The sequence below is a fragment of the Penaeus monodon genome, chromosome 3, assembly GCF_015228065.2.
Source record: "Penaeus monodon isolate SGIC_2016 chromosome 3, NSTDA_Pmon_1, whole genome shotgun sequence".
NCBI lineage: Eukaryota > Metazoa > Arthropoda > Malacostraca > Decapoda > Penaeidae > Penaeus > Penaeus monodon.
In genome coordinates, this window is record NC_051388.1 from 3,594,608 (window position 1) to 3,607,107 (window position 12,500).

The 12,500-nt window shown below is 38.4% G+C and overlaps 2 protein-coding genes across 4 annotated transcripts in view; one reads left to right on the forward strand and one right to left on the reverse strand.

Annotated features, from left to right (window-relative positions):
- Window positions 1-148: 148 nt before the first annotated feature.
- On the forward strand, window positions 149-2,161 carry LOC119584907 (alpha-1,4-N-acetylglucosaminyltransferase-like). The gene is made up of 4 exons (XM_037933528.1): window positions 149-167; window positions 600-622; window positions 821-1,018; window positions 1,688-2,161. The coding sequence occupies exons 1-4, from the start codon at window positions 149-151 to the stop codon at window positions 2,108-2,110; spliced, it is 663 nt and encodes a 220-aa protein (XP_037789456.1). The 3' UTR covers window positions 2,111-2,161.
- A 2,874-nt stretch (window positions 2,162-5,035) lies between these two features.
- LOC119590662 (TBC1 domain family member 10A-like) overlaps window positions 5,036-12,500 on the reverse strand; it is an 80,611-nt gene continuing 73,146 nt past the window's right edge. For all 3 annotated transcript variants that reach the window (XM_037939350.1, XM_037939358.1, XM_037939342.1), the window contains exons 3-9: window positions 12,288-12,464; window positions 10,646-10,783; window positions 10,300-10,477; window positions 9,870-9,944; window positions 9,317-9,431; window positions 8,958-9,109; window positions 5,036-8,683 (exon numbers count right to left, since the gene is read on the reverse strand). In XM_037939350.1, coding sequence (XP_037795278.1) covers window positions 8,582-8,683; window positions 8,958-9,109; window positions 9,317-9,431; window positions 9,870-9,944; window positions 10,300-10,477; window positions 10,646-10,783; window positions 12,288-12,464 — 937 coding nt within the window. In that variant the 3' untranslated portion in view covers window positions 5,036-8,581. The remainder of the gene's footprint in view (window positions 8,684-8,957; window positions 9,110-9,316; window positions 9,432-9,869; window positions 9,945-10,299; window positions 10,478-10,645; window positions 10,784-12,287; window positions 12,465-12,500) is intronic.

Sequence of the window (12,500 nt, forward strand, 5' to 3'; positions counted from 1 at the left end):
ATAGCACAACATAATCAATCCTACTTAAAATGTAAGTATGAAATATCTACTTACTAAAATGCCAGTGTCCAGACTCGAATGTGAGCTTTGGTGTTGATCTGACCGCCTGTTAGGTCCTGGACCGCTGGAGGCCTGGCATCGAGACCGGATGTGGATGCTTAGTAAAGGTCAGTTCATAGTTTATAATAGGCCTGTGTTGTTATTAGAGGCAAGACCTTTTTTATATAGAGAGATTTATATGTATATACGTGTGTGTGTGTGTGTGTGTGTGTGTGTGTGTGTGTGTGTGTGTGTGTGTGTGTGTGTGTGTGTGTGTGTGTGTGTGTGTGTGTGTGTGTGTGTGTGTGTGTGTGTGTGTGTGTGTGTGTGTGTGTGTGTGTGTGTGTGTGTGTGTGTGTGTGTGTGTGTGTGTGTGTGTGTGTGTGTGTGTGTAGGTATGTAGGTCTTTGAATCTTTTTTTCTTTCTTTCTTTCTTTCTTTTTTTTTGAGGAACTATCATAACTAATTTTTATTCACAACGTTTTATAACTATTTACATTAACAACCCTAAAAAAAAAGAGAAAAATGCTTTAATATATTTTACATCTTTGTACTTACAGATACGACCTCCAATAAGGATGAAGTCAGCCGTCCTTCTTTATTAAAACAAACCTACACCAAACTGCTTTAAGATTAGTATATCATCTCATCTAAATTTTACATTTATTTTTTTACCTAACCTTTACTCTACTTTTATTTCAGTCTATATTAAATTTTTTTGAGCATTTTACTTATTTTCATCAAACCTCAATACCTGAAACCTCCACTAAACCCTCACTGAACCCCAGATCGAGCCTCGGCCACAGTGAGCGACGCCGTTCGAGCCGAAATATTGCGTCAGTTTGGAGGAACGTACGTGGACTTGGACGCCATAACCCTCCGTCCGTTCCCCGATTCCACCAACTGGCTGACGAGGGTCGACCACCGCCTCGTCACGGCCGCTGTATCGTCCTTCCAAAGACTGCATCCCCTTCTTCAGGTAACAGTGGGCTTTGGGGGTTACATTAAGGGGCGTCAGTTGGGAGCCTACATTTTTTTTTTTTTTTTTTTCCTTTTTTACCTTTTTTTCTATGATACATCTATATAGGTTCGGTAATAGCTTCAAAGTGACCCTAGAATAGCTTGCTCGCTTCGCATGCCAGCATCCCCTTCCCTTGCTCCTTCTCCAAGAAAAGGCGGAAATGATGCCTCTGGGTTAAATTGGTTTCTCTCTCTGTCTCTGTCTCTGTTTCTCGTCTCTCTCTCTCTCTCTCTCTCTCTCTCTCTTCTCTCTCTCTCTCTCTCTCTCTCTCTCTCTCTCTCTCTCTCTCTCTCTCTTCTTCTCTCTCTCTCTCTTCTTCTCTCTCTCTTCTTCCCTCTCTCTCTCTTCTTCCCTCTTCCTCTCTTCTTCCCTCTCCTCTCTTCTTCCCTCCTCCTCTATCCCTCCCCCTCCTCCTCTATCCTCTCCCCTCCTCTATCCCACCCCTCCTCCTCTATCCCTCCCCCTCCTCCTCTATCCCTCCCCCTCCTACTCTGTCCCTCCCCCTCCCCCTTCCAATAAGTTTCCGAGTGAGTGACACGTCTCACACATATAAAAGCATCACTTCCATCTACTCGTCCTGTGGTGCGGAAATCAGACGTCCAGTAACACTAATTGCCCCATTGTCAGGCCGCCGCGTCCGCCATACCGACTTCCTACAACCCCTCGGCGTGTTGTAGCATCGGCCCCGACCTTTTCACCGACCTCCTGCACCGACAATGCCCCGACAACGTCACCATCCCGACCTCAGTCCCTTCCTACGCGGCGGAGTACTGCGGGGACGTCACGGTCCAGCCGAGGAACCTCTTCTACCCCGTCCACTATGGTTACGAGAGGGACCAACTCGAGAGCATCTTCCGAGAGGGCGAAGGTCTGGGTGCCGCTTTCTTCTCGAGGGAGGAGACGAGGGGCGCCTTCTCCCTCCACCTCTTCAACTCCTTGTCGCGCAAGAGGCTCGTGTCCCTCCGCGGCGATTCAGTTCTGAAGGAGGCGGCGAGGAGGAACTGTCCTAGGGTCTATCGGTATTTGCTGAGTCAGGATGGATGGATATAGTTGCGCGGGTGAGTGTGGGGTGACTTTGTATAAGAGAGAGAGAGGAGGAGAGAGAGGGAGGGAGAGAGGAGAGAGAGAGAGGGAGGAGAGATGTAGGGAGAGAGAGAGAGGGAGAGAAGAGAGAGTGGAGAGAGAGAGATGGGGATGATTTGTAGAGAGAGAGAGAGAGAGGAGAGCCCAGAGAGAGTGGAGAGGAGAGAGAGAGAGGTGAAGAGACATTGAGAGCGGAGTCAGAGAGTAGGGAGAGAGAGAGGAGTGAATGAGCGAGTATTAGCTGGAGTATTGAATGGTAGGGAGAGAGAAGGGAGAGAGTGGAGAGGGAGAGAGAGAGAGGGAGAGATGAGAGTAGTGGTAGAATTGAGAGAGAGTATTTGCATGCAGATAGTATTTAGAGAGAGTAGAGACGTAGTCATGTAGAGTAATGGGAGAGAGAGAGGGTAGACTGAGAATCATGATAGAGAGGATGAGAATGTTAGATGGGGAGAGAGAGAGACTATGTAGAGAGGGGGAGAGAGTAGAGGAAAGAAAGAGAGTCGAGAGAAGTTAGAGGTGAGAGATGAGAGAGGTGATAGATCTGAGAGAGTGAAGAGAGAGATAAGGGAGAGATCATGAGTATGTGGATGAAAGGGGGGGGGGGGAGGGGGCATGAGAGTGAAAATGGGAGGTTGAGTAGGTGAGATTGGAAGCAGCAGACGAGAAGATTAGCGAAGGAAGAGAGACGCGAGAAAGATGAGGAGAGAGTTCACAGGAGGAGGAGAGAGAAGAGAGAGGTGGAGATGGAGAGAGAACGATGCACTAGCTGTGGGAGGTGTGAGAATGAAAGATTATGAGTATTCGCTTCCATGCATCACCAATGAGTCAGACTACTTTTTATTCACCACGTGATATGAAAAAAATTAGATTTCTGTCATTCTTCATTTACACTAATTGCATCATTTTTTCTGTCTAACTTTCTACCTTAAAATTTTATTTAATCCCCCATCTTCCCTTCCGTCTTCTTTTTTCCCTCCCTTTCGCACCCACATAAAAAAAAGAACATTTAAGGTTTTCGGCAAAAAGGAGCACAAAGCCCCAGACAGTTGGGTGATTTTTGGAGGCATATTTTTAACCCATCAGTAGCTCCTTCCTGGCCAGTCAACAGCTTTACATTGGAGGTATCCTGCTGCTGAAATGACACATCGCCTAACCGTGTTCTGTAAATGACATCTGCTCCCCGCTCCCGAGTTCCTTAGAAGTATGGTTAAAAAAGGAGTTATTTTGCCTGTTATTTTTTTTTAGTCTTTGGGATGATTTTGGTTTTTGAAATTTAAAGTTGTAGTCAATGTGTGCATTGGGTTTTTATAAGCTGATTTAGTTGATAGTGTTTCATTTGCCGTTATTTTTTTCCCTTTTAATTTGTTATTTAAAAAAGTAGATATACTCTTCTTAGTCATTGCAGTGTAATTGGTTGCGAGTATTCGATATTGTGTGTCTGAGAATCATTATTAGTTTTATCTACTACTGCTGATTCATGTTAGATGGTGTGTTTTTAACAACTATTAAATTCACTGATATATTGTAAACCATATATGTTTCAAACAGCTTTAATAAATTTATAATGTGTATTAATTTCTTGTATTTGTCAATTTAATGAACACAGATAATTATTTTCATTTCTTTCTTATCTGATATTGGATTCAACTGCATGATTATGTTTGAAAATGTGACTGTTTTTTGGCTAGTGATTCTCCACATCACCATTTCATCAGAATATTTACGTCAAGTGAAGAGGCTTCTCTAAATTAATGTTTGGTATATGCAGTTCACCAGGAGTTTATAAAAGAGATTCATAATGACAGCACATATAACACTGTTATCCTAGCTGTTCAGTGTTCTGCAATTCAGCTTACTACTATTTCCTTCCATCTCACCATTAGTCAATAACTTTTTACACAGTTGATATGAAAATTAGAGCATCCTTTTTAAGACTTTTCTGTCATTTACTTAAGAAATTTGATAATGTATTTATAAAGTATATGATCTCGTACACTGAGATCCTGCCACTGATTTTCATTCCTGTTGCTAAAGGTTTTCTGACCTTATATACAAAGTAAATTCTCATTTAACATTTATATCTAATCTCCCTCTTCCTCTTTTTAGTGATTTTATGTAATATAAAAAAAACACAGACCACTTCCATTGTTTCTGGTAACCCTCAATGATTGCACACACTACAAAGACACTATGTAAGCTATAAAGTAACTGCACTACAATTGGCAGGTTAAAACACCACTACAGGAATAGCCAATTTCTTAATAGAATGACCTTTATTTGTTTAAGTATATAAAACTTGTAATAAAATCTTACGTAGAAATTATTTACCAAGTGTTAAAAGATGAAGAGGATTTTGTAGGTGGCATTACAGATCTGCTTTTTATAAAGGGAAGTATAAAATTTAACATCTGTGTTTTCCTGCCGTTGCCTTTACTGTATTGTTGGCAACTAGTTCACTATATTTCAATGCAATGCAATTTCTCCCCATTCTTACATCTCAGTATGAATTATTCTCACTTGCAGGCACAAATGTTTTATGGTACCAAAGAGATAAACAGAGATACTAGCAGACATAAGGTTAATTGGGCAAACATGAAACTAGCCTGCTTTTCCCAAACCAACAAGTTTTCAATGCTGTTATCTTCACCTAGTCAAAGTTCCATATGCTGTATCCAATTCAGTATGTCCAGGATCTATAGATCAAATATTCTTTGTTTTTACCTTTCTTTCTTCTTCATTTTTGGTAGCCCAAACTCCATGCCCTTGATAATAACTATGAAAATCATATTGTTTAATTCAGTCCATTCCTTTGATAAAAGTTTCATGACACAAACAAACAAACAAAAATGCTTCACATGCACCATCAGGGAATCTCTGATTATGAAGAACAAGTCATATGAAAGCTCTTTATTGATTTCAACTTTGATTTAATTTTTTCCTTCTCCCAAAATAAGACAAATTACAATTGAGTGACATTTAGTGATTGTGTGTTTAATACTGGTAAGACTTGATTAGAAGTCATATATGTGCAACAAAAACATGTTCACAATATTTTCCATCAAATAGCAAAAGCTGGATTATACACTTTACTTTTGATCTCAGTTGCAGCAACTGAAATAGCTACCAGTCACCTCAAGTTCAGTTCAGATCTTTTGACTTGAGAAACCCATATTAGCTAATTAAATACGCTCTATCAGGGAATCGTAGAACAGAGGACCCCTTGAACACTCAAAATCATTTGTTGCAACATGAAGCTACCTACGAGGACATTTGTTCCATTTATAATCCTTTCAACTGTAAACATTTCGTCACTCACATGATACAATGTTTCAGCCGATCGTCACTTCAGAATACAGAGGTAATATAGCAAATTGTTCAATCTTGCATCTACCTGTAAAATAAAGATTATTATTTGAAGAAAAAAGTACTGCTTGCCAATACGGACATTTTCTTTGAAGCTAAGGAGACTTCTACTGAATATTATCACTGGTCACCTAAACTATCCATCAACATTTTATCCTTGGTCTAATACTTGCCAACACAACTGAAAGGTCTTTAAAATCTTGCCATCTAATGCCTAGGAGAAATGAAGGGTATGGAATGGAAATTGTCTACGGTTTAAAAATCAATTAAAATTTCAAAATAGGAAAAGGAGCCTTATCCACTAGAAGAGGATAAGTATTTTTATATATAAAAAAGGTTTAATAAAATGGTCCCATTTGCTTTCTTTAAAAAAAAAAAAAAAAAAAAATCAGACAGAACTAAATGGGGGAAAAATCATTAATTTACGTGTGTGTGTGGTGTGTGTGTGTGTGTGTGTGTGTGTGTGTGTGTGTGTGTGTGTGTGTGTGTGTGTGTGTGTGTGTGTGTGTGTGTGTGTGTGTGTGTGTGTGTGTGTGCACGTGCGCGTGTCAGAAGTCTACATTTGGTATATTTGCATTTGGTACATGGACGAGGGAAGTGTGGGAGTGTGGGTGTTCGGGGGAGTGGATGTGTGTGATTATGGGTGTGGGTTCATGGAGCATGTAAGTACGAGAGTTTTTGCAAGTTTTATTTTGTATATGTGTATGTACTGCTCTACTCTCTAACAACATTAAGAGTACACAACTTCAAAACAAAAAGAAAAACAATGCAGTTAATTTTTCTTGGGAGGGGGGGGGGGGAGAGGGTTAAATAGTACATTTAGACATGATATTCAGTGTTATTTCAAAGATACAGATAAAAAGCACTCAAATGAAATGGACACATACAGTATGCGACTCGTATTAATCTAATTTCTCTTTCTTCACTCTATGTACAAGCACTTTGTCTTTTGGCTTTTGGTTAGACTTTCTCCTTGTTTATGTTAGGCCAAAGGCATACTATTACCTATTATACCTAATTTCCAAACTACAGAGTTATGTGACTTTCAATTTCTATAAATCCTCGAAAAGAAAAAGAAAGACAAAAAAAAATAAATAAATAAGAAATACGGAAAGTGAGCAACTTAATATGCTAATTTCTATTTTCTTATTCCACAAGTATATTGGATGTTGCAATAGACAAACAAACATTTATGCCACATCTTCTCATTCGGTATTTTATTTACTGATCTATTCTTTCAAAAGAACTTATTCTGCTTGGTTAGTTGGTTACACATATTATCTCTGCTTCGTGGGTCCCATGCATATCAGTTATTTTCTCTTATCTTTATTAAATTATTGTCCAATAATCCATTTCAGTTAACTGGAATAACAACAGAAAACACGTCTTCAAATAAATACGAGAGATTCATAACCCTAAAGGAAATTAAGACAATATTCTACAACGTAAAACTAATCAGAGGTGTACAATCATTTTTCAATCTGAATAATCCAATTTACCTTTTTTCCAAACCTTAGGTCTGGTTTAGTTCAACCGAAGACTTTTATATCTCCTTTTACCATTTAGGTGATAACTTACAATTAGGTTAATATAGTTTTTTTTTTTTTTTTTTGGCATTTCAATTTATCAATATAAATTAATATCTAATATTAATGTGCAAGCTTTTAAACATCTGTCTGTACATTTTATACACATGACACAAAATATATATATATATATCTCATCTAAATATATCATTCTTACATGCAAGAGGCACTGGTCAGTTCCATGGCCATTCACCAAAGGAAACACAACTACAACTTGATCAAATCTTATCCCCCGCTGTGCTTGCGGCATGCACTGCTCACACCCAAAACACACACACACACACATGCCGATCCCGTCTGCGTCTCCCACACGCTGCACTATGCTTGGAGAACCAGGTTTTTACGGCACACCTGTACAGGAACAAGTCCTTTTACCTTTGCTTGGGAAGAGTTTTGAAAAAAGGAAAAAACAATCTTTCTAACTAGTTTCTTTCAACTCCTTTGGCCATTTGTACAAATGAAATACTGAATAGATGATATGCAAAATTCCTTAGTACAAAGAACATCATCTAATAAAATTCTTACTAATGACACATCTGTACCCATCAAACTAGGGGCCACATGTGCTTCAACATGAGGCAGCTTCTTTACTAAGTTCTCCGCTCCATGCGCGCTATCAAACCATTGCCAAAAGGAAGAATATACCAAAATATTTCTCTAAATAACTATTAACAATCACTACTTCATGAATGATGTAGCAACACCATAAAAATCTTAATTTCTTTCCTTTTTTTTTTCTCTCTCTTCCTTTTTTTTTTTTTTTTTTTTTTGAGGAAAGGGGGTAACTTGTACTAAATCTAGGAGTGTTTCTGGAAGTGATCTTTCTTCTGTTGAATTTTTCTTTTTTTCAGAAAAATAGATAACAAAAGACAACTTCATCAGATAATTTGCAACTTGAATGGAGCAACACACTCACTTCACCTGGAAGATCTCTCATCAATACACACAAGGCAAGATTTATACATATCAGTATCATAACAAGGGAATCCGTCACATTTCAAATTACATTATACATATATTCCATTTCCCAATCAAAGGTCCGCTTTGGCCACCTCTCCTAAAGTCACCTCAGCATTTCCTTACAATGCTAATCATCTCTCATCTCCAGATACCTGAATTATATGAGGAAAAATATAAATCTCCAGACAGGATTCCAAACTTTCATCCAGATGCTGGCAACCACAGTCTTATTTGTCTAGTAAGCTGACTATCTCCAGCCTAATGGAACTAACATAGGCAACAAATGAATATTAGTGCATGGTGTACAATACACATCATTCATATGCATCATATGAGCACAGCAGTAAACCTGACATGCAGACTTCACATCTGGAAATGGCGCGAGAAGGATGTAGGTTTATTTCGGGTATGTAAAACGGATTATGGAATCTTGTATGGCATCACACTTTGTCATGTCGGTGAGCTAGCTCAGTTCACTATGGAACTCAGTGCTCAACGGGCTGGGCCTTGGCAGCCTCCATGCAGCATTCTATCTGCCATTTGTCGCAGCATCTTTGGCCTGTCTTCGCTTTTGCACTTGGCGCTGGTGTTCCCTCTGTAGGTCATCTTCACTCAGGTCCAGCCTTTGCATCTGCAGAAGCAAATTCCAAAGTCTTTAGAATAATGTTGATATAAAATGTCAAGTCTCTGACTTTATCTTCAATCTTTTCCAACATTGTATACCATACCTACATAAAATTCTCATTAGTTAAGATTACTGATTTTTACAAAATAATATTTTGTGTACCCTTTCTAAACATACACATTCATAAAGCTTCCTTATTCTATTTATTTTTACCTAACCTATTTTCAAACCCTCACTCCCTTCCTATCTTCCTCTCTTTCATAAAATCAGAACAACGTACCTGGAATAAGAGGAAACCTTCTGCCATAACACCATGCTCAATGTTGCGCAGGGCCTGGAGTGTCTCATACATCCCAGGGCAGCGCTTGAGTACCTGCGGTCTCAGTCCATACTTCAGCAGCACCAAACCAACTCTGAATAACACCTTGACGCCTGTTTGGGTGATGAAAAAGATTCATATTTTAAGCTTGGTTACTTTCTGATCAAAATGGCTTTTTATCCTAAAGCTATCTATGCTCCAAACTTCTCTAGCAGTGAACGCAGCAACTAATCTGCAATAAAAGTTCATCGCCATTCTATCACTGCAGAGTACCCACAGTCTTCAAGTAGAAAGTGTGTCATCTCTCTGTCTCTACCTACCCTCGCAAAATATCATGTCCCACACTCGTAAGACAGATGCCCAGGGTAACGTCCGTGAGAAGAGGCACATGAACCACTCTGTCATGTAGAGTACTGGCTCAATTTTGTGTTTTTTCTGAAATTGAAAAATCAGTTTTGTTAAAAGAAAAATCCTAATAATCACTGTCCTAATTATAATTCATGTTAGGTTTTCTTTGCCCTACATATTATTATACTAGACATGGTGTGGCCAGGAACTATCAGTATAAACATTCATATGAAATATCATTAATTATCAAGAGAAACTATACATGAAAATCCATAACTATGTATATAAAAATAATTTTCATAAGCCTACTTTCTCACTCACTTCACTAACTCGCATACCAATTTCCTCATTCCAATTCACTCATTCATTTTTCACTAACCTACTTATTCAGTTATTTGAACACTGAATTTAAGAAATATACACCAAATTGGCATGACATTCAAGTACCAACATAAACAACAATTAACACATTCTAATACACTGAAGTTTAAACAACGAACTTAATAGCAATGAAGAAATACTTACAAGGTGTTTATAGGCCGAGGGTGAAGCTTTCTTCAAGAGTTTGTACAGGATATCACCATCGATCTGAATGGCTTCCTGAAAATTATATAATCAGTTTGTAGAATAATGTTTGAAGATCAGTAAACTTTTTTCTTGGGGGGGTAGGGGGATGGGGGTGAAAGAAAGTATATTATGAACAGCATAACTAAGAACAATATGATAACTTAACAGTTTCAAATGACTTGGCGGAAAATATTAGTTATGCCAGCAAGAATAGTAAATACATATTTATATTTGCCAAAACTTATTTCAAATACACAGAAGTGAGACCTCAAACACAGCTTCTCCAACCAAAATACTGTCTCAAAACAAAAAATTCATAACAAAGAAAAATATCAACCAGCTAAATGCCCTAAAAACTTCATCAACAGGTAATCAATTGGTAGCTTACCAGACCACGAGCATAATAACCAGGAACATATTTGTCGCAGATAGCTTTTAAGCACCAGAAGGCTGGTTCCGCCGGCATCTGCATGAGGAGCACAGCAGCAATTGGGGCATGAGCCTGACAGTATTCATCAGGCGAGACTTGTGCATGAACCTTTAGGACTCTGAACAAATCTTCTTGTCTGAAAGATATCAAAAGCAAATAAGTATTTCTTTAATGATCTAGATTAGTAACACAACAGACATCATTTATTAGTTCAGGAGAGAAAATCTGTACTATCTTGCAAATCCTCCAACAGGCAAGGTGAAAAGAACCAGCAAGACACCTTCTTCCACTACAGGAGACTCACCCATGGCCCCCTTTCTGGAGGAACATCTCGTGAAGAGGAAACTGGCGGTGAAGGTCTTTTCTGATGTCATCCTCTAACCGAGGATCTGCCGGTGCCTCTGCCAGTTGGTCAAATACACCCGGATTACGCTGCAATTGTCTGCAGGGCACAGGTTACAAAATGTGAATAAAAATAGAACACATGACTAATTATTCTGCATTCCCTAAAACAGTCTTTCCTAAGCTTCTTCTTATGCAACCCTGAAGACAGACTATGAGGAGCCTGGAAGCACTCAAAGCTAAAAGATAATTTCATTGTTTTCACATCAATATCTATGAATCTTCAAAAATTTATTCACAATTACTTTCCTATTCACTCTTAATAATACTTTATAAACCAAAACTGTGATGTAAATACATATACATGTCATGCAACAAATTTTTCTTCTCTTCTGATGTGGAAATTTTTATTATCAGAAGCATCTTTTCTCTCAGTTAGCATTTACTGTCATTTTCCTATTTTTCTAATTTTTCCAACTATTCTGAAACACTCTAGGGCAACCTTGTGACCATTATTTACCCCTAGAAATAATAATCAAGTCATTAAAATAACATCATGTGTGTATATATACATATCATGTGTATGTGCCTGTATCCATCTATCTATCTATCTATCCATAAGTCTACCTATCTATGTATGTATGTATCTATTCATCTAAGTCTCTTTTTATCTATTTATCTGTTACATCCTGAAAAGTTTACCTAAGTATATAACATTTGAACAGCCATGAGAGAAAAGAAAATATTATCTAATGAAACTGTTTCTTCCTTTGCAGACGTCTTAAAAGACCTAATAGCCTTCAGCACCTTTCATCATGAAATGTATCTAACACTGGAGTAAAACTTCCACCATTGAGCAAATGATTTCCCTCTAAATATAAACATGAGTAAAGGGATGACACTACAAACTCCGATTACATTTGCATATCAAAGGCTGCCTTTGCAAGAAATTATCCTAGCAACTAAAATTACATGCTTCTCTTATCTCATCTCTGTGATTTAGATGTAACTTGAGAGGATGCTCACATTTCCTCACTCTGTATTTTCACCAAAGACAGTCTAGATAAACATGTATAATTATATGCAGTTCTGCCCTAAAAATAAATCATATTCCACTTGTTTTGTATCTTCTTCAGCCTCTAAACTTTCTCTATACAGTATATTCTCATTTTGACGCAAAGGAGAACATAAAATAAATGCTAAATTCATCTTCCACCCACACCAAGTAAATAAACCAGCAGGACAGTTGCCTCAGAAAGTTCCTTTTACCCCAGTGCTTGCAGATGTTTTAGTCACTCCCCTATTTTCATAATACTGCCTGTCATTATGGTGTCTGGCTTGCATATCCACCACTCAAATTACACTAAGAATGCCCCTTTATTCATATATAGTTACACTGCTACAGCAATGCCTCCACATCAAAAAAAAAGAGTAAAACAGGAAAGTATAGGAGCTTCTTGAGACATCTATACAGACACACACACACACACACACCCTAGCCTATTGAAACTTCCTTTCAAAATTAACCCTTCAACATCACACAGCTACTTAATATCTGTATGCATTTATAAGCTTTCCTTTCTGGAAAATCGGGAAATACTCACTTGTGTGCCCCACAGAGGTGCTGCCACGCCCTGGCCCGCAGAGCAGAGGGTATTCCTTTGCGACACCGGTCTCTGACCTTCTTGTATCGCTTGAGCATGTGCGTGTCCCAATTACTGAACATTTCGAGCCATTTCTTCTCTCTTCTTCTGTTGACTTCCACAGGCACAGTCTCCTCCCTAGTGTGTTGGAGGTCAAGTAAAAGCTGTGTTATT

Excerpts from the sequence above, each read along its gene's own strand:
- LOC119584907 (XM_037933528.1), top strand. Across the intron at positions 623-820 it reads CGACCTCCAATAAGGATGAA|ACCCCAGATCGAGCCTCGGC; the intron begins GTCAGCCGTCCT and ends AACCCTCACTGA. Across the intron at positions 1,019-1,687 it reads GACTGCATCCCCTTCTTCAG|GCCGCCGCGTCCGCCATACC; the intron begins GTAACAGTGGGC and ends CCCCATTGTCAG.